The sequence below is a fragment of the Peromyscus eremicus genome, chromosome 8a, assembly GCF_949786415.1.
Source record: "Peromyscus eremicus chromosome 8a, PerEre_H2_v1, whole genome shotgun sequence".
Lineage (NCBI taxonomy): Eukaryota > Metazoa > Chordata > Mammalia > Rodentia > Cricetidae > Peromyscus > Peromyscus eremicus.
The window spans coordinates 69274849-69288882 of record NC_081423.1 but is presented as its reverse complement, the minus strand read 5'-3'; the positions used below and the strand labels follow the sequence as shown (position 1 = coordinate 69288882).

General features: G+C 38.6%; 1 protein-coding gene across 1 annotated transcript in view; it reads left to right on the top strand.

Annotated features, from left to right (window-relative positions):
* The first annotated feature begins 604 nt into the window (after nt 1–604).
* Med13 (mediator complex subunit 13) overlaps nt 605–14034 on the top strand; it is a 93091-nt gene continuing 79661 nt past the window's right edge. Inside the window, 3 exon segments of the mRNA XM_059271417.1 lie at nt 605–756; nt 2618–2852; nt 11940–12108. Of these exon segments, the coding sequence (XP_059127400.1) occupies nt 691–756; nt 2618–2852; nt 11940–12108 (470 nt within the window). The 5' untranslated portion in view covers nt 605–690.

The window sequence follows — 14034 nt, the reverse complement described above, 5'->3', positions numbered from 1 at the left end:
GTCCAGGCGGTGAGGCGGCCGGAGAGCAGACGTTAGGCAGGCTTGGCCCAGGGACAACACGAGGACGCAGCCGGAGAATGGACTGAGCCCGCAGACGCCGCCACCACCTCCGCCGCCGAGGAGACTCCGGGCTTAAGGACATCGCCGCTGCCGGGCCGGGGGGCCCGGGCTGCTCCGCCGGTCCTCGCCCTTCCCGCCCCTCCGCGGGCGCCCCCGGGCCGGGCAGAAGCCTCCGGAGCTCCAGGGCTCGGCCGGCTCGGACTCGGGCTCTGACTCTTTATCGTGTAACTGATTTTTTTGTTGTTGTTTTTGGTTTTTTCTCTTCTTTTTAATCTTTTTTTTTTTTCTTCTTTTTTCTTTCTCCCCTCTGGTGGAAGGGACACACCATCCCTTCCCCTCCTCTCCGGAGAGGGACGCGCGTCCGCGGGCTCCGCAGTCCCGGCGGCCGGCCGAGCGCAGCGCAGCGCGGCGCGGCCCTCCCGCCTGCGGCCTCGGCCCCGGGCGGCTGGGTGCCTTCGGGCGGCGGGGGCCGCGGCGGCGCCGGGGGGCGGCGGGGAGGGCGGGCGGCCCGGCGGCCTCCTCCCCACCGCCCCCCGCCCTCCCCGGTGTCTGTGTTTCTCTCTCTGGTCGGAGGCGGCGGTAATGGCGGATGGTGGGTTGTGGCGCCGGCGGCGGCTGCTGTGAGGGACGATGAGTTCCTCCTTCGTGTCGAACGGGGCCAGCCTGGAAGATTGTCACTGTAACCTCTTCTGCCTGGTGAGTGCGGGGGCCGCGGGCGGTGGGGGAGGGGGCCGCGCCGGGCGCCCTGGGGCCGTGGGGGAGGGGGTCCGGGGCTCCTCCAGATGCCGGTGTCCCCCGGCTAGGCCCCGCCGGAGTCGGCCCTCCTGCGAGGGAGGCTCCGCGGCCGCCCCGGGAGACAGCGTCCGTTCACCTACCGGCCAGGACTCTGCTTGGAAGAGTCTGGTCTTTCCCGTCTCCTGTCTTGTTTTGGACGCTTTTTCCCTATCGCAGTCCTTGTCCTTAACTTGGGTTTCTTATCTGGCCGGACAGGAATATTTTCTCAAGTGCTTCTCGCTTAACCTCTCCCCCTCCCCGCCCCCCCCCCCCAATCGAACAGTTTATCCTTTCCCACTTTTCCATGATTGCCCCTACTTCACGCCCTTTAGGCTTTTCTCTGCTAATTGGGTTCTCTTAAACAGGACCCCCCCCCAAAAAAAAAAAAACCAAAAACAACTTCATGGATTAAAGCCCTGTTCGTTTTATAAGTTAAACTAACACAGGGGTAGTTTCCTTATGGGTGACTAAAGATCTTTGTGTAAAAACAGTGTTCATATGTTTTCTTTTTAAACTTTGAAAACATTTTGCCATTTTGACAATTTCTAGCCATCTTGCTTTTATTAGAACATTATGTTTTTGAGAGAGTGGAGGGGCTAATGGAGGAGGTACTGTGGTTTCGCACTAAACGTTCTATATTTGTCTGTTTTGCTTACGTTTTAAAAATGTTTTGAGCTGGCTGCTCCTTTTATTGAACTGAAAAGTCTGGGGACGCTGGATGTAGGAATGTTCTACTGTGGAGATTGGCCCCAGTCGGGCACTATCCAATAGTTTTTAAGACTTTTCTCAAAAGTACCAACTGTTGCAAATATCTAGTCCTTAATTAGGCGATAGCTGAGCTTCATCAATGACTTTAAGTTAGAGTGACTTTTTTATTTTTTTCCTGTGCCATGAGAAATGTTAAGTCTATCCTAGGTAAGTGAATTAGTGGGTGGAGCATAACTAGTTGGCAAGCGTAAACTGCCAGTCATGTATCAGCAGTTTCATTTTTGGCACATTATGCTTTCTGTCATTAAGTTAGAAGAATTGCTGAATTTCCTTTGTTGAATTTCTTTCACGATGGTAAATGGGGATCTTTAAGGAACTTATGCCTTGCAGAATGTGCTGGTTTTCTCGACAGTGTCCATTAATCAGCATGTCTTCACATGTAGTGAGATGTACAGCAGGTTCAACGTTTCTGTCTTCCTCAACTGCATCTATTTTTGGCACTTTGGTTCTTTGAAGATAGATTAGCACAAATCTGACAGCTCTTTGGAAGTAGTTCTTTTCTTAAAGATGTATGCTTGTGAAGAATTAACAGGCTTTTTTTTTTTCTTTAGAAAATTGTTCAGATGTCTTCTTGTTAGAGCCGTGACTTCTTACAAACTTGGAATGAGGGTCTTTAATTTTCGGTTTACCGAGGAACAAATGTGGCTGACCAGTTAGAGAAGAACGTAGGCCAGAGAGCAGAGATAGATTTAATGTGCAGTACTCAAGTGCATGTTTAACATCATTGGTTTACTTATTAAGTCCTGAGTGTATTGTATTTATTATAGATGTGCTATTCAGTGATATCTTTGTTGTTATTATTTTAAAACTATTTTATGTTCTTTTCCTTAAGTTCTTGCTGGTTGAAGTATTAGAATTATTTGCATGGTGTTTTTTGTTTGTTTATTTTGGTCATAGTTTTTCAGTGTCTTAAGCATGCATTCAAAATAATGATGTTTTAATGAACTTTATAGTGAATATTTTTTTACTTGAGTGAATGTACAATAATACAGAAATCATGTTTTCTTTCCTTCAGGCCGACTTGACAGGAATTAAGTGGAAAAGATATGTATGGCAAGGCCCAACTTCTGCCCCCATTCTGTTTCCGGTAACAGAAGAAGACCCCATTTTGAGCAGTTTTAGTCGATGCCTTAAGGCAGATGTACTTGGTGTTTGGCGGCGAGATCAAAGACCTGGAAGAAGAGAATTGTGGATATTTTGGTGGGGTAAAGATCCCAATTTTGCTGACCTTATTCACCATGACTTATCAGGTGAAAACAATTTATTATTTTTAAATGTGACTTAGCAACATTGTACACTTTTCCCAAAAATATTGTTGGTATTATTAATTATGTTGTTTGTTAGTGTGTATATGCTAGTGTACACAGCCTTGTTAGTGTGACGCCCTAAGAACAGTTTCAATGTTTTATTTCACTGTGTTTGTTTTATTTTACATAAATTATCCATGTCTATTTGGGAGGCTTAGGCTCTGAATAACTTTCTTCCCCCACCACCCAGCTTCTTCCCTAATTTCTCACCGGCAGTTTGTACCCAGGGAAGGCATTTTCATTAACCTAAGGAAAATGGAAGCTGGAAACATTCTCACAGTTATGTAATACTTTTGAAGCCAAGTGTAACTTACCTTTGAGTCTGTTCTGCTCTGCTCTCTTTTGTGAGACACTGTGGGCGGTTCTAGAAATGTAACTTTATCTGGCATAGTTTTCAAAAGTATATTGTTATTTTTATATTATTTATGATTATTTATTAACCCAGGGAAACATATGCTGTTTGGTTTTTTTTTTGTTTGTTTGTTTATTTTTGTTTTTTTAGGGGGAAAGTGGCTCTTGGATACTGCTTCATCAAAGATTATGTTAAGGGAGACAAGTACCACCTTATTTAACTTTTATAGGTCAAAGGTCACTAATCTGAAAGGTTGCACAGAAATAGTTTATTATGAGCACATCAATATTACTTCTTATTTCTTGACTTTTAGGGCCAACTGTACTTTAGAAAGAAACTGTAGCTCTTCATGAAATTACCAAAGTGATGTTTACTTTAAACTTGGTGTAAGCAAAGCTTTGAATGACATACTTGGGGGAGGGGGGACCAAGTTCTAGTTTGATAAGATTTTTGACAATTAAATTGAATTTTTTTTTTTAAGCTCTTCAAAATTTTGTGTGTGAGGAGAGCATGTGGGTATGATATATGTGTGGACAGTGTGTGCAGAGGTCAGAGGACAACTTTTTGGGAGTCCTTTCTCTCCTTCCACCTTGTTGAGCCAGGGTTTTTCTGCTTGTTTCTGCTATTATGAAGCTTATTTCAAGCTAGCTCGCCCTCTGGTTTCTGGCCAGTTCTGCGGTCTCGGCTTCCCATCTTGTTGTAGGAGTGCTGGGTTACACATGCACCGTCACATATGTTCTTTTAAGTGGGTACTGGAAATCGAACTCAGACTGGCTGTGCTTTTACCAACCCTTGAGTCATCTCTGCTGCTCCTGAGGCCATTTGAAAACAAGCTTTCTTGTAGGAAAGTTAGTACTCTATGGGTCTGGCTTTGAACTGTAGGCTCTGTTTTATTTTGCACGAAGTACAATCCAGGTGTCATGTAGCCCTGAATGGTCTTGAATTTACTATGGTTAAGACAGGCCTTGAACTCTTACTCCTGTTTGCTGCTGGAATTACAGGTGTGTACAGGTACCATCAGACCAGGCTCCAGATAGCTCCATTTTGAACTAATACTTTCTAAGGTCAACATATATGTAAGAGTGTCTTATATTTTTTTAATTACTTTTTGTTTTTAATGGTGGCTTGATTCAGTATTGAGTGGTGCAGTTGTTTTATGATAGAGCATTCTAGCTTTCCCGAGATGCTTAGTGAAGAACCTAGTCCTTAGTTCTCAGTATTATCATGTATTCGTCATTTTGTTTGTTTTGAGATAGTGTTATACATAGTCCATTAGGGCCTTGAATTCCTGATCCTCCTGCCTCTACTTCTCAATGCTGGGAGCATGCTACACTTGGCTCAATATAGTTGTAGATGGTGAAAAGATGAATGTATATCTGTGAGTGCATATGTATGGTGTCTATGTGTATCAGAATACCCGTAGTGCCATTTAGCCAGATGATGCTCTTTGCTTGTGCTAAAAGCTTAGCACGCCAGCTTCCTCTTTTCTTTCATTGACCTAGATGAGAGTTGTTTTAAACTTTGAAATGATTCATGAAGTCAACTCATTAAAATGTTTGTAGGTTGTTTGTTTTATTTTTCTTTTAAATGATGAGTATTGAATCCAGGGCCATGTGTATATGTTAGGCAATTGCTCTACTGTTGACCTATACCCCTGGATCATTGTTAAAATGTTGATTGACTGCTTAGAAACTGTTGTTAAATTGAAATTTTGAAGCGAACACAATCAGTGTTAAAACTATAATGTTGCTCAGAGTGTTTGGCTAGCACGAGTAAGGTCCTAGCTTTGAACCTCAGCACCACAAAAAATTAGACAAATATTGTAAGTCTACTTATGTATGGGGTTTGGTCTTCTTGATAAAGTTGGCACACCATCTGAACACACTTTTTTATTTGAGACTTGAGTCTTGCTGTGTTGCCTTGAATTCAGAGCCGCCCTCCCAGTGCTGGTATTACAGGTGTGTACTTCCCTGCTCAGCTTTGAACAAACCTTTCCATGAAATAGTTTGTGGAATCAAAGATAAGTTTAGATACATAGTATTTAGTTTTACCATAGTGAGAGTAATGTTTTGAAAATTAAAAGCCTGTTAATGTAGAATGTGAGCTGTTTTAGTGCATGTTGTTAAAACACTGCAGCTATTTTTTCTTCTGGATTTTAGGTTATCAGAAGTGTTTTCTCAAGTGAAGCTTGGTTAGAGTTTAAAGTTTTCCTCTCAGCATCTATTTTAGCATGATTTTAAAATGATGATACCTGCACTCTAATACAGATACGGATCTTTGAATATGATGAAGGCATTTTTGGATATCAAATTTTCATTACTGTCAGTTTTTGCTGAATGCTATTGAATAACGAAACATTTTTATCAAAGTGGAAGTGATCCAAAGAGTAAGCTAGCCCTGAACTCTTGGTTTACAAAGTCAATGGTGTTTATTTAATGTTTTAGCTTCTTTTTAACCTGTCATTACTTTAGAATGTTACTTAAGTCAGACATATCTTAAGGAATAATAAGGTCCTTTTAGATGGAGTATATTTGTCTTGCCCTTTCTTTGCTCCAGGGACACCGTCTGCCTCCCTTTTGGGGTAATTAGTGCGCCTCTGTGCTCTAGCTAACCCCCTTTTCATTTCTTCCCATCTGTGGCACTTGGTTCCCTTCTCTTAAGCTCCCTTGAGAAGAGAGCAGCTGGACAGTAGGGTTGGCATCAGCTGCAGGAGGCAGTCCTGAGCTGCCAGTGGAGGTGTAGCAGTGAGGAGAGAGGACCAGGAAGGGCGCAGGTGGTAACTAAGCAGCTAGTTAATTTGGCTTAGCCTGCTCTGCTCAGGCAGTGTCCTGTTTGGTCAACACCTACTACTTCTTGTTACAGAAATGCCTGTGATTATGGTAATATTGCCCTCCTTATTGGGGGTGGGAGTAGAGGAAGGCATTCATTTTTGTAAAGGTTAGAATTCTCTGGTTTTTCATTAACATGTTTAATAACAAAACCACACAGTGGCCTCTTTATTTACTTTGTCTCATCTACAACTGTTTTTAAGAATTTTATTTTGGGTAGTTTTAGATTTACAAAAGTTGGCAGGATAGTGTAGAGTGCCTATGCATCTCTCAGTTAACTTTATTTATTCCTTAATATCTACATGAGAATGATGGATTTTTCACAATTCATAGATCAATATTGTTATGATATTAAAATACTTCACTTGGATGTCTTCTACTTTTACCTAGTTCTTTCTCTGTTGTTTTAGAATGCTGTCTGGGTTACCACATGATATTTAGTTGTCCTCTCATCTTTTGCTCTTCTGGGCTGTGACAGTTTGTTTCTCAGGGAACCTCCTTGCTCTCTTTGGATGATTTTTGACAGTTCTAAAGAGTCTAGAGTCTAGTCAGGCTTCGTAGTACATTGTTAAATTTCACCTTCTCTTCTGTCTCATACCATTTAGCATGTATTTGGATTACCATCTTAAGTTTAGCTGATGGATAGAAATAAAACATATACCCATCTAAATTGGATTCTACATTTTGAATTTTTGCTTATTTTACAGCAGTAGTACTTGATACTGTTTTGCAAAGTAATTTGGGAAAGACTGATTTTTGGGTAAGGATTTGTGCTCATTTGGTATTAGCTTAAGTATAGCATTCCAGAAAGACATTTGCTCAAAAACATCCTAGAATTTCAAAGCCAAACATACAAGTTTTTATAATCTTTCTAGGAGAATGGACAGTTGAATCCATATTGGTTTATTTTGGTAGAAAAAGAGCTAGGGAAAAACTTTCTGTTTACAGGTTTAAACCTTGTTTAGTAGTTTTGTGGTAAAGAATGATAGGGATTTAAAGTTGGTGGTGGGAAATCTTAGCTCATGGCTCCTGTCAAGTTTCCAGTGGGTATGATTGATTGTCTCTTTTACAGGTACTGTTAGTTTGCTGTTTTAAAAAGCAAGATTGTTTCAATTTCATTGCTGTGTATTTTTATTGTGTCCTCAGATTTGGAATTTTATTGCTGCCATTGGTTTTTATTCTTAAAAACAAAACTATTCCCTCTCTCAAGATTGTTGTCTTAAAAAAATAAGGTAGATTATGATGAGACTCTGAGAGAGAAAGTGATTCCTTGAAGTTAAAAGTACTGAATCAAGGCTAAAAATATTTCTTTTTTGTGGTTTTTGAGGTCTCTATACTTGAGTTTAGCAACATATCCAAATAATTTATGATACTAGAATCTCATCATAATGCATCTGCTTAAGTGGGTCATTGTTCCAGATTTCATTTTGGATGCTTTTATCAGAGGACGTTAGTTGTAGTGGACTTTACCCTTCAAGGGCAGCTTTTATCAGAGTTGATAAACACATGAACAGAAAGCTAAGCCATGCTGAAGAGAGTTAATTCGTTTCTATCTTTGTTTTAAACTTTGTAAACTGTGTCCCACTTCTTTGTATTGGCTAGTCTTATGAGTGATGACTTCATTTGCTGTATGCTGTGTGGTAGTATCCTTTTTTGAGCAAGGAAGTGTTATCTTTTGGATCATATCATATATAACAATCACCATATTAAGCTGTTTTAAATAAATTTCCAAGTTTTGCTCTAAGTGAATGATGTTATGGCTTAAGGCAGTTAGTAATATTTGTTGATTTAATGAGTTATGAATGGGAAATAATTATTAAGAGAAACGCTGATCTAGACATGTTGATTTTTTTCAAGAAATCTGTACTATTTTCTAACATGCTAATTTTTGAGTCATTCCTTATTCATTGGCATATGTTGCATTTTAGCTGTTTAGCAAAATTACAGGGAAAAGATGCCTTTTTAAAAAAATCAGCTGATCACCATGGAGATATTTAAAGATGTCATTTTTTTTTTTGAGGAAAATATTGAGTACTGGTTGTATCAGCTTTTTATACTGATTTTTCTCCCCATTCATAATTATTTTGATGACCTATGACACATCCTTTTGCACCACTATAATCCGTGTTCTCAGGAAAGCATAGGGTAATCAGATTTAGCATTTGAACTTTCGTGTTGCATTCTACAAATAATTTGTAAAATTTTTCGAGTAACACTGATGGTTAAGAGCTCTAATACCAATAGTAATGGAAAAGTACTAGAAACAGAATAGAAACTTTGTTTTCTCAGGGGATTAAAGATACAAGGGGAGAAAAACATTGATTTAAATGCATTAAGCAGACTTTTTTCCATTAGGCTCTGGTTAAGTTCTAAAGTGCCTGCTAAAGCTTGCCATGTATTCCCTACTCATTTCTTTCCTTGTTACAATGTTGGTGTTGAGATTCAAGGAGCTTTTAATTAGTGTAAGATAAGAGATACATATTACTGACTTAGGCGATTGGTTCTACCATTCAATTTTCATATCTGTGAGTATAGTGTGTAGAACATACTTTTCATTTTCACATCAAGATATTAGAAACTTGGTTCGGTACGCTTTTTATTTCTAAGTGACACTCCTCTCAAAACAAAACCCCAATTCTTTAGACTTTCATTGGATATTACTAGGAATTATTATTTCTTTAACAATGAAAAATGAAATAGTTGCTTTGTTGCTCACTGTGTAGATGAAGGTGTCTTTCAGAGATTCGTTGCTTTAGGTAGGTCTGTTTGTATTAATGAGAATTATGAGCATTTGGGGCAAGAGACTCCTGAAAGCATTAAGTTCATGCTGAGTTTCTCTAGATAAAAGTTAAAGCAATGAAAGAAATCCTTGGAAATCAGTACTGCTTTTCTCTTGTGTGTGTGTGTGTGTGTGTGTGTCTGTCTGTCTGTCTGTCTGTCTCTCTCTCTCTCTTGGGAGGCACATATGCCCACAGTACACATGTGGAGGTCAGAAGACGACTTTGTGGAGTTGTTTTTCTTTCCAGCTTTATACGAGTTCTGAGGATTAAACTCGGGTCATCGGGCTTGGCAGCAAGCACTTTTACCCACTGAACTATCTTGCCAGTCCTGATTACTTCTAAACCACATTTAGTATTTTTAGTTTAGGTTTAGCTGAAATAGAGTTTTAAAAATAAAACCATGGTTTTTAGAACATGTAAAAATTTATAAAGAATTATAATTTTTGCTATTCTAAAGATTTTTGTTTTAAACTTGCAAACGGTTCATAAACCTGTTAAACAGTCTTTTTTAAAAATTTAAATTCCATTTATTATTTCATGTATGTCTGTGGCTATACAAGTGCCATGGCACACATGTGGAGATTAGAGGCCAACTTGTGCCTTCTACCACATGGGTCCTAGGATTCAAACCCAGTCAGGTTTGGTGGCAAGTACCTTTACTTGCTGAGCCATTTCATTGGAACTTTGTATTTAACACTCTTGTTTTAAACTGTAGGAAGAAGGTAAATTATTCTTAAGCTTTAAATGAATAATTTATTTGAAGTTTGTAGTAACTTGTAGCTTAGAAATGTGTAGAAGTAACTGTATCTTAACGTCTTCCCTTTAAAACTTAGGAGTAGTTAGGGAATATATTTTGATAATGACTACTTGTATAATGCAAATGTTACAAGCTTGGGTTGTTTAGAATGGAGGGGTTTTTGAAGGTGGCAGGTAATAGAGAACATTGAACAGGTGGAGAATTGGGAGCAGTTCTTGACACATTTCTTTTGGAATTAGGAACATGTGCATTTCTATTACTATTGTCATGTAATTTGAGGTAAAAGTTTTAATGAAGCTATTTGACTTTGAAATCAGAAGTCTACTTATTAAGCTAAAAGATGGATTCTTTTTTCATCTCATCAGCTGACACATATGCTTGTGATCTAGAACTTTAATAAGTGAAGTCACTGTGCCAGCTCCTTTTCTCTAAGAGAATATCTTTTTAATAAGATGAAGCCCATAAGCATTTTAGTTTTAAGTGGAAGTAGATAAGGATCTCTAACATAACTGATTGTGAAGTTTTCCTACTTAAATTACTTTATTCTAGCCCTTAAGTATTGCCATTTTCCTTTGTTTTTCTGTAGAGGAACTGCATTAGTTGCTTTGAAAGACCTGACAATGATTTAGGAAAGCACACTTGAAAGAACAACATAAAATCAGCGTTAACCTTTGTAGTGGCAGTCTCCAGTACAGTTAAAGTCCACTGTCATTATGGTTTTTAGTTAATGTTTACTCTGCCCATTTGTTGTAATACATTCTGAATATAAACTGTGTGTCACTCTTAATACATCTCTGTTGGTATTCAAAATACTCATAGTAAATGTTATTTTTCTATGAGTTCAACATGTATATTTGTGACGTGAGAAATACTTGTCCTTTTTTGTTTTTTGTGGTTGTTGGAGGTTTTTTTAATTTATTTTTGTTTATTTTTTGTTTGTTTGTTTTATTTGAAAACTGAATGGAATCCAGACATAGTGGCACAAGCCTGTATCCAATACTTGAGAGGTTTGAGAGGCTGAGACAGAAAGATCATGAGTTCAAGGCCTGCCTTACAGAGCCAGCTCCTGTCTAAAGGGGAAAACAAAGAGATGATGATGCATAAGTAGAAAATGTTTATAGCTGGGTGTGGTAGCTCATGCATATATAATCCCAGGATTAAGTAATGGAAGACTGAGACAGGATTGCTGAGAGTTCAAGGCCAGCCCCAGACCAGCTGGGCCAAAAAGAAAGAAAGAAAAAGGAAAGGTTATATAAAGATATAGTATATTAGAAGATCCTTAATTATATTTGGACTAGCAATTTAAAATAAAAGTAAGTTGCTGAAGTGATATCTATCATTATTTATCTTATTGAATATTTCGTTATAGATACAAGAATGAATTCTGTTCTTTGAACCGTGTCCAGACTTACCAATGACTGATTTCTGTCCCTCACCTTGCAAAGTTAACTTGGAGTGACTAATAGATTTAGTGGGGATTTTGAGGCTATGTAGTTAGTGAAGAGCAATACTTCGTATGACTGATAGCCATTTAAAATTGAAGTCTTCATATTTTTCCTCCTGTATTGAATAATCATGTGAATCATTGAAATGAGATCTAGTCTGATAATTAACACATTGCTTGTTAGACTTAGTGGCAGCAGCTTCCTTTGTATTCGTCACTTAGTTTTATAGTTGAGTCATAGATTAGAATGCTGATGGTCGTGAAATGTTTTGAGTTTAATTATTAACTGGCTAGGTTTTTTTTTCTTCTTCCTCTCTTCAGGTTAAATGATTAGAGAAATTAGGACAAAGTAACAAGTGAGCCAGTTTAGAAACAGGCATCATATGCTATGTTTAACATTTTCCAGGTTTTACAAGCAAATACCCTTTTTAAAATATAGAAAACAAGTCATTTTGTTTATGATATCATTGCTATATTTTATATTGTGGAAAATAATTTTTAGGCAGTTTTGTAGAGTGCTCTTAGGCATTTTATATTTTGTAGAGTATCTTTGAAACCTGATACTTTGTTTAAAGATGTATTATTAAAGAACACCAAGTATAGTGGCCCACGTTTGTCATCCCAGCACTCAGGAAGCAGAGGCAGGATTGCTGTGAAGTATCAGGCCAGCCTGGGCTACATAGTGAGACTCTCAAACAAGAAAACCACCGCCACTACACCTACACATACAGGTTGAGAGGTTAGGCAGCAACTCTGCATTCTGAGGTAAAGGAGAGGGCTCTGCACAGACATTGATCTGTCATGTATTTTAGTTGTCTTTAAGTAGATGGAGTCTACTTACTTACTTTCTACTTCATTTTTTTCTTCAGAAGAGGAAGATGGAGTGTGGGAGAATGGCCTTTCCTATGAATGCCGTACTTTACTTTTCAAAGCAGTTCACAATCTGTTGGAGAGGTGTTTAATGAACAGAAACTTTGTTCGAATTGGCAAATGGTTTGTAAAGCCGTATGAGAAAGATGAAAAACCTATAAATAAAAGGTAAGCCATCTTATGTACCTCTTTTGATAATTGATGATTGTTAATTTTATGAGGTATATAATAAAATGAGTTAATATCTTACAGAAATGTTCAAAAGTTAACATTGGCAAAGTACTATATCCATTTACTTGAAAGAATTTTTTGTGCAATGAGAATGAGCTATATATGATTTTGTGTGTGTGTGTGTGTATGTGTGTGTTAAAAAATGCTAATACAATGCTTAGTCTGTATGTTTCATGTATGTATGTATGTTTTCAGGGCTGACCATTTGGTATTGGATAATCAGTTGCTATGCTCTTCCCTGGGGAAGACTATTTCCTCCACTCTCAGCATCCCTTAGTTGCTTATAGTTCTTTGTCGGGGCTTCAGGAGCTGTAATTTCACATGTGGATTTTTTTTCATGTATATCTGAAGTTTTTTTCAACCTTGCTTTTTTAAATTTTAGTAGATGGATGAGCTCATAAGCCTGGAGAAATAAAAGCTCCCCCCCCCCCCGTGAAAATTACCAGACTTATTATTTATTTTTAAACAATTTTTTACTTTTTTTTTTTTTTTTTTTAAATCAAGGACTCCTATAGCCCAAGCTGGACTTGAACTTACTGTGCAGCTGAGGATGACCTTAAATAGATAGCCTTTTTCTTTCTCCTTCCCAAAGGCTGGGGTTGCAGCATGTGCCACTGTACCCAGTTGTCTGCAGTGGTGAGGGTCAGAACTCAGATCTTTGCTCAAGCACTCTGCCAACTGAGCTGTATCCCAACTCCAACACACTTTAATTGTTAACAAAATAATTGTAAAGGTTAGGAATGCGTCCTCCTTCAAATTGTAGGAAAAGATAATTACCAAACCATTGTAGGGACTCAGATTTCCCTGGAATTTTCTGCTCTGCTACCTTTAGCTCCCTTGCCCACATTATGGTTTCTCTTGGTATTGGCCTTCACACTGTACAGAAGATTGCAGGCAGGAAATGGAAGGGAAGTAGGAAATAAGGAGCGATGCCTGTTTCAGAGATGATTCTTTTCTGGAAACCGGATGTACATTGGCTATACTGAGAGAAGCAAATATTTGTTATTTAGAAGCATTACCACTCTGAACTTACCAGAAGAAAAGTGGAACTGGAGAAATTGGCCCAGTAGATAAGAGAGCTTGCTGTGCAAGCTCACCTACCTAAGTTAAAGTCACTAGTACTGACATTAAAGGACAGAGGTAGGTGTGTGTGTGTGTGTGTGTGTATGTATAACACACACACCTAAAGTTGATATTGAGAGTCTTCTACATTATTCACTGAGGTATGGTCTCTGTCATACCTATATCTCACTGATTTGGTTAGTTCCTGGCTAGCTTGCTGTGAGGATACTGTCTCTACCTGTGAGACTGGAATTAGAGTTGAACAACTGTACTGACCTTGTATTTCTATGGGTTTGGGGGGCTGTGGAATCCCTGTCCCTTTTGCTTGGCCTGCAAGTACTTTAACTGCTAAGCCATCTCCCTCAGACTTCCATTGTTACTGTTATTTTCTGTTCCAGTGGTGCTCGTCCATCAATAATTTTTCTTGAAAAGGGTGCATAGGAAGCAATATTTTTGAAATCCTGATTGTTTGTCTTATCTTTTTTATCTTACTGTTTTGTAAGAGTTGTAATAGTAGCTTAATGTAGAATCTATAGAAGATTAGTAATCTTTTCCTTGTAGATTGCTGGAAATTGAGAGAGTTCATTTAGATAGCTTATATTTGTACTTAATTTATTTTAAGTACTTTACTTCAGCTTTGCTTATCTCTGTTCTAAGTTCCTGTGTTTGAATCAGTTTAGAGTTATCCAGAGAGAGAGAGAGAGAGAGAGACAAACAAACAGACAGACAGACAGACAGACAGACGGCTCAGCACTTGAGATACTTACTGCCCTTGTAGAGAACCCAGGTTTGTCCCCGATA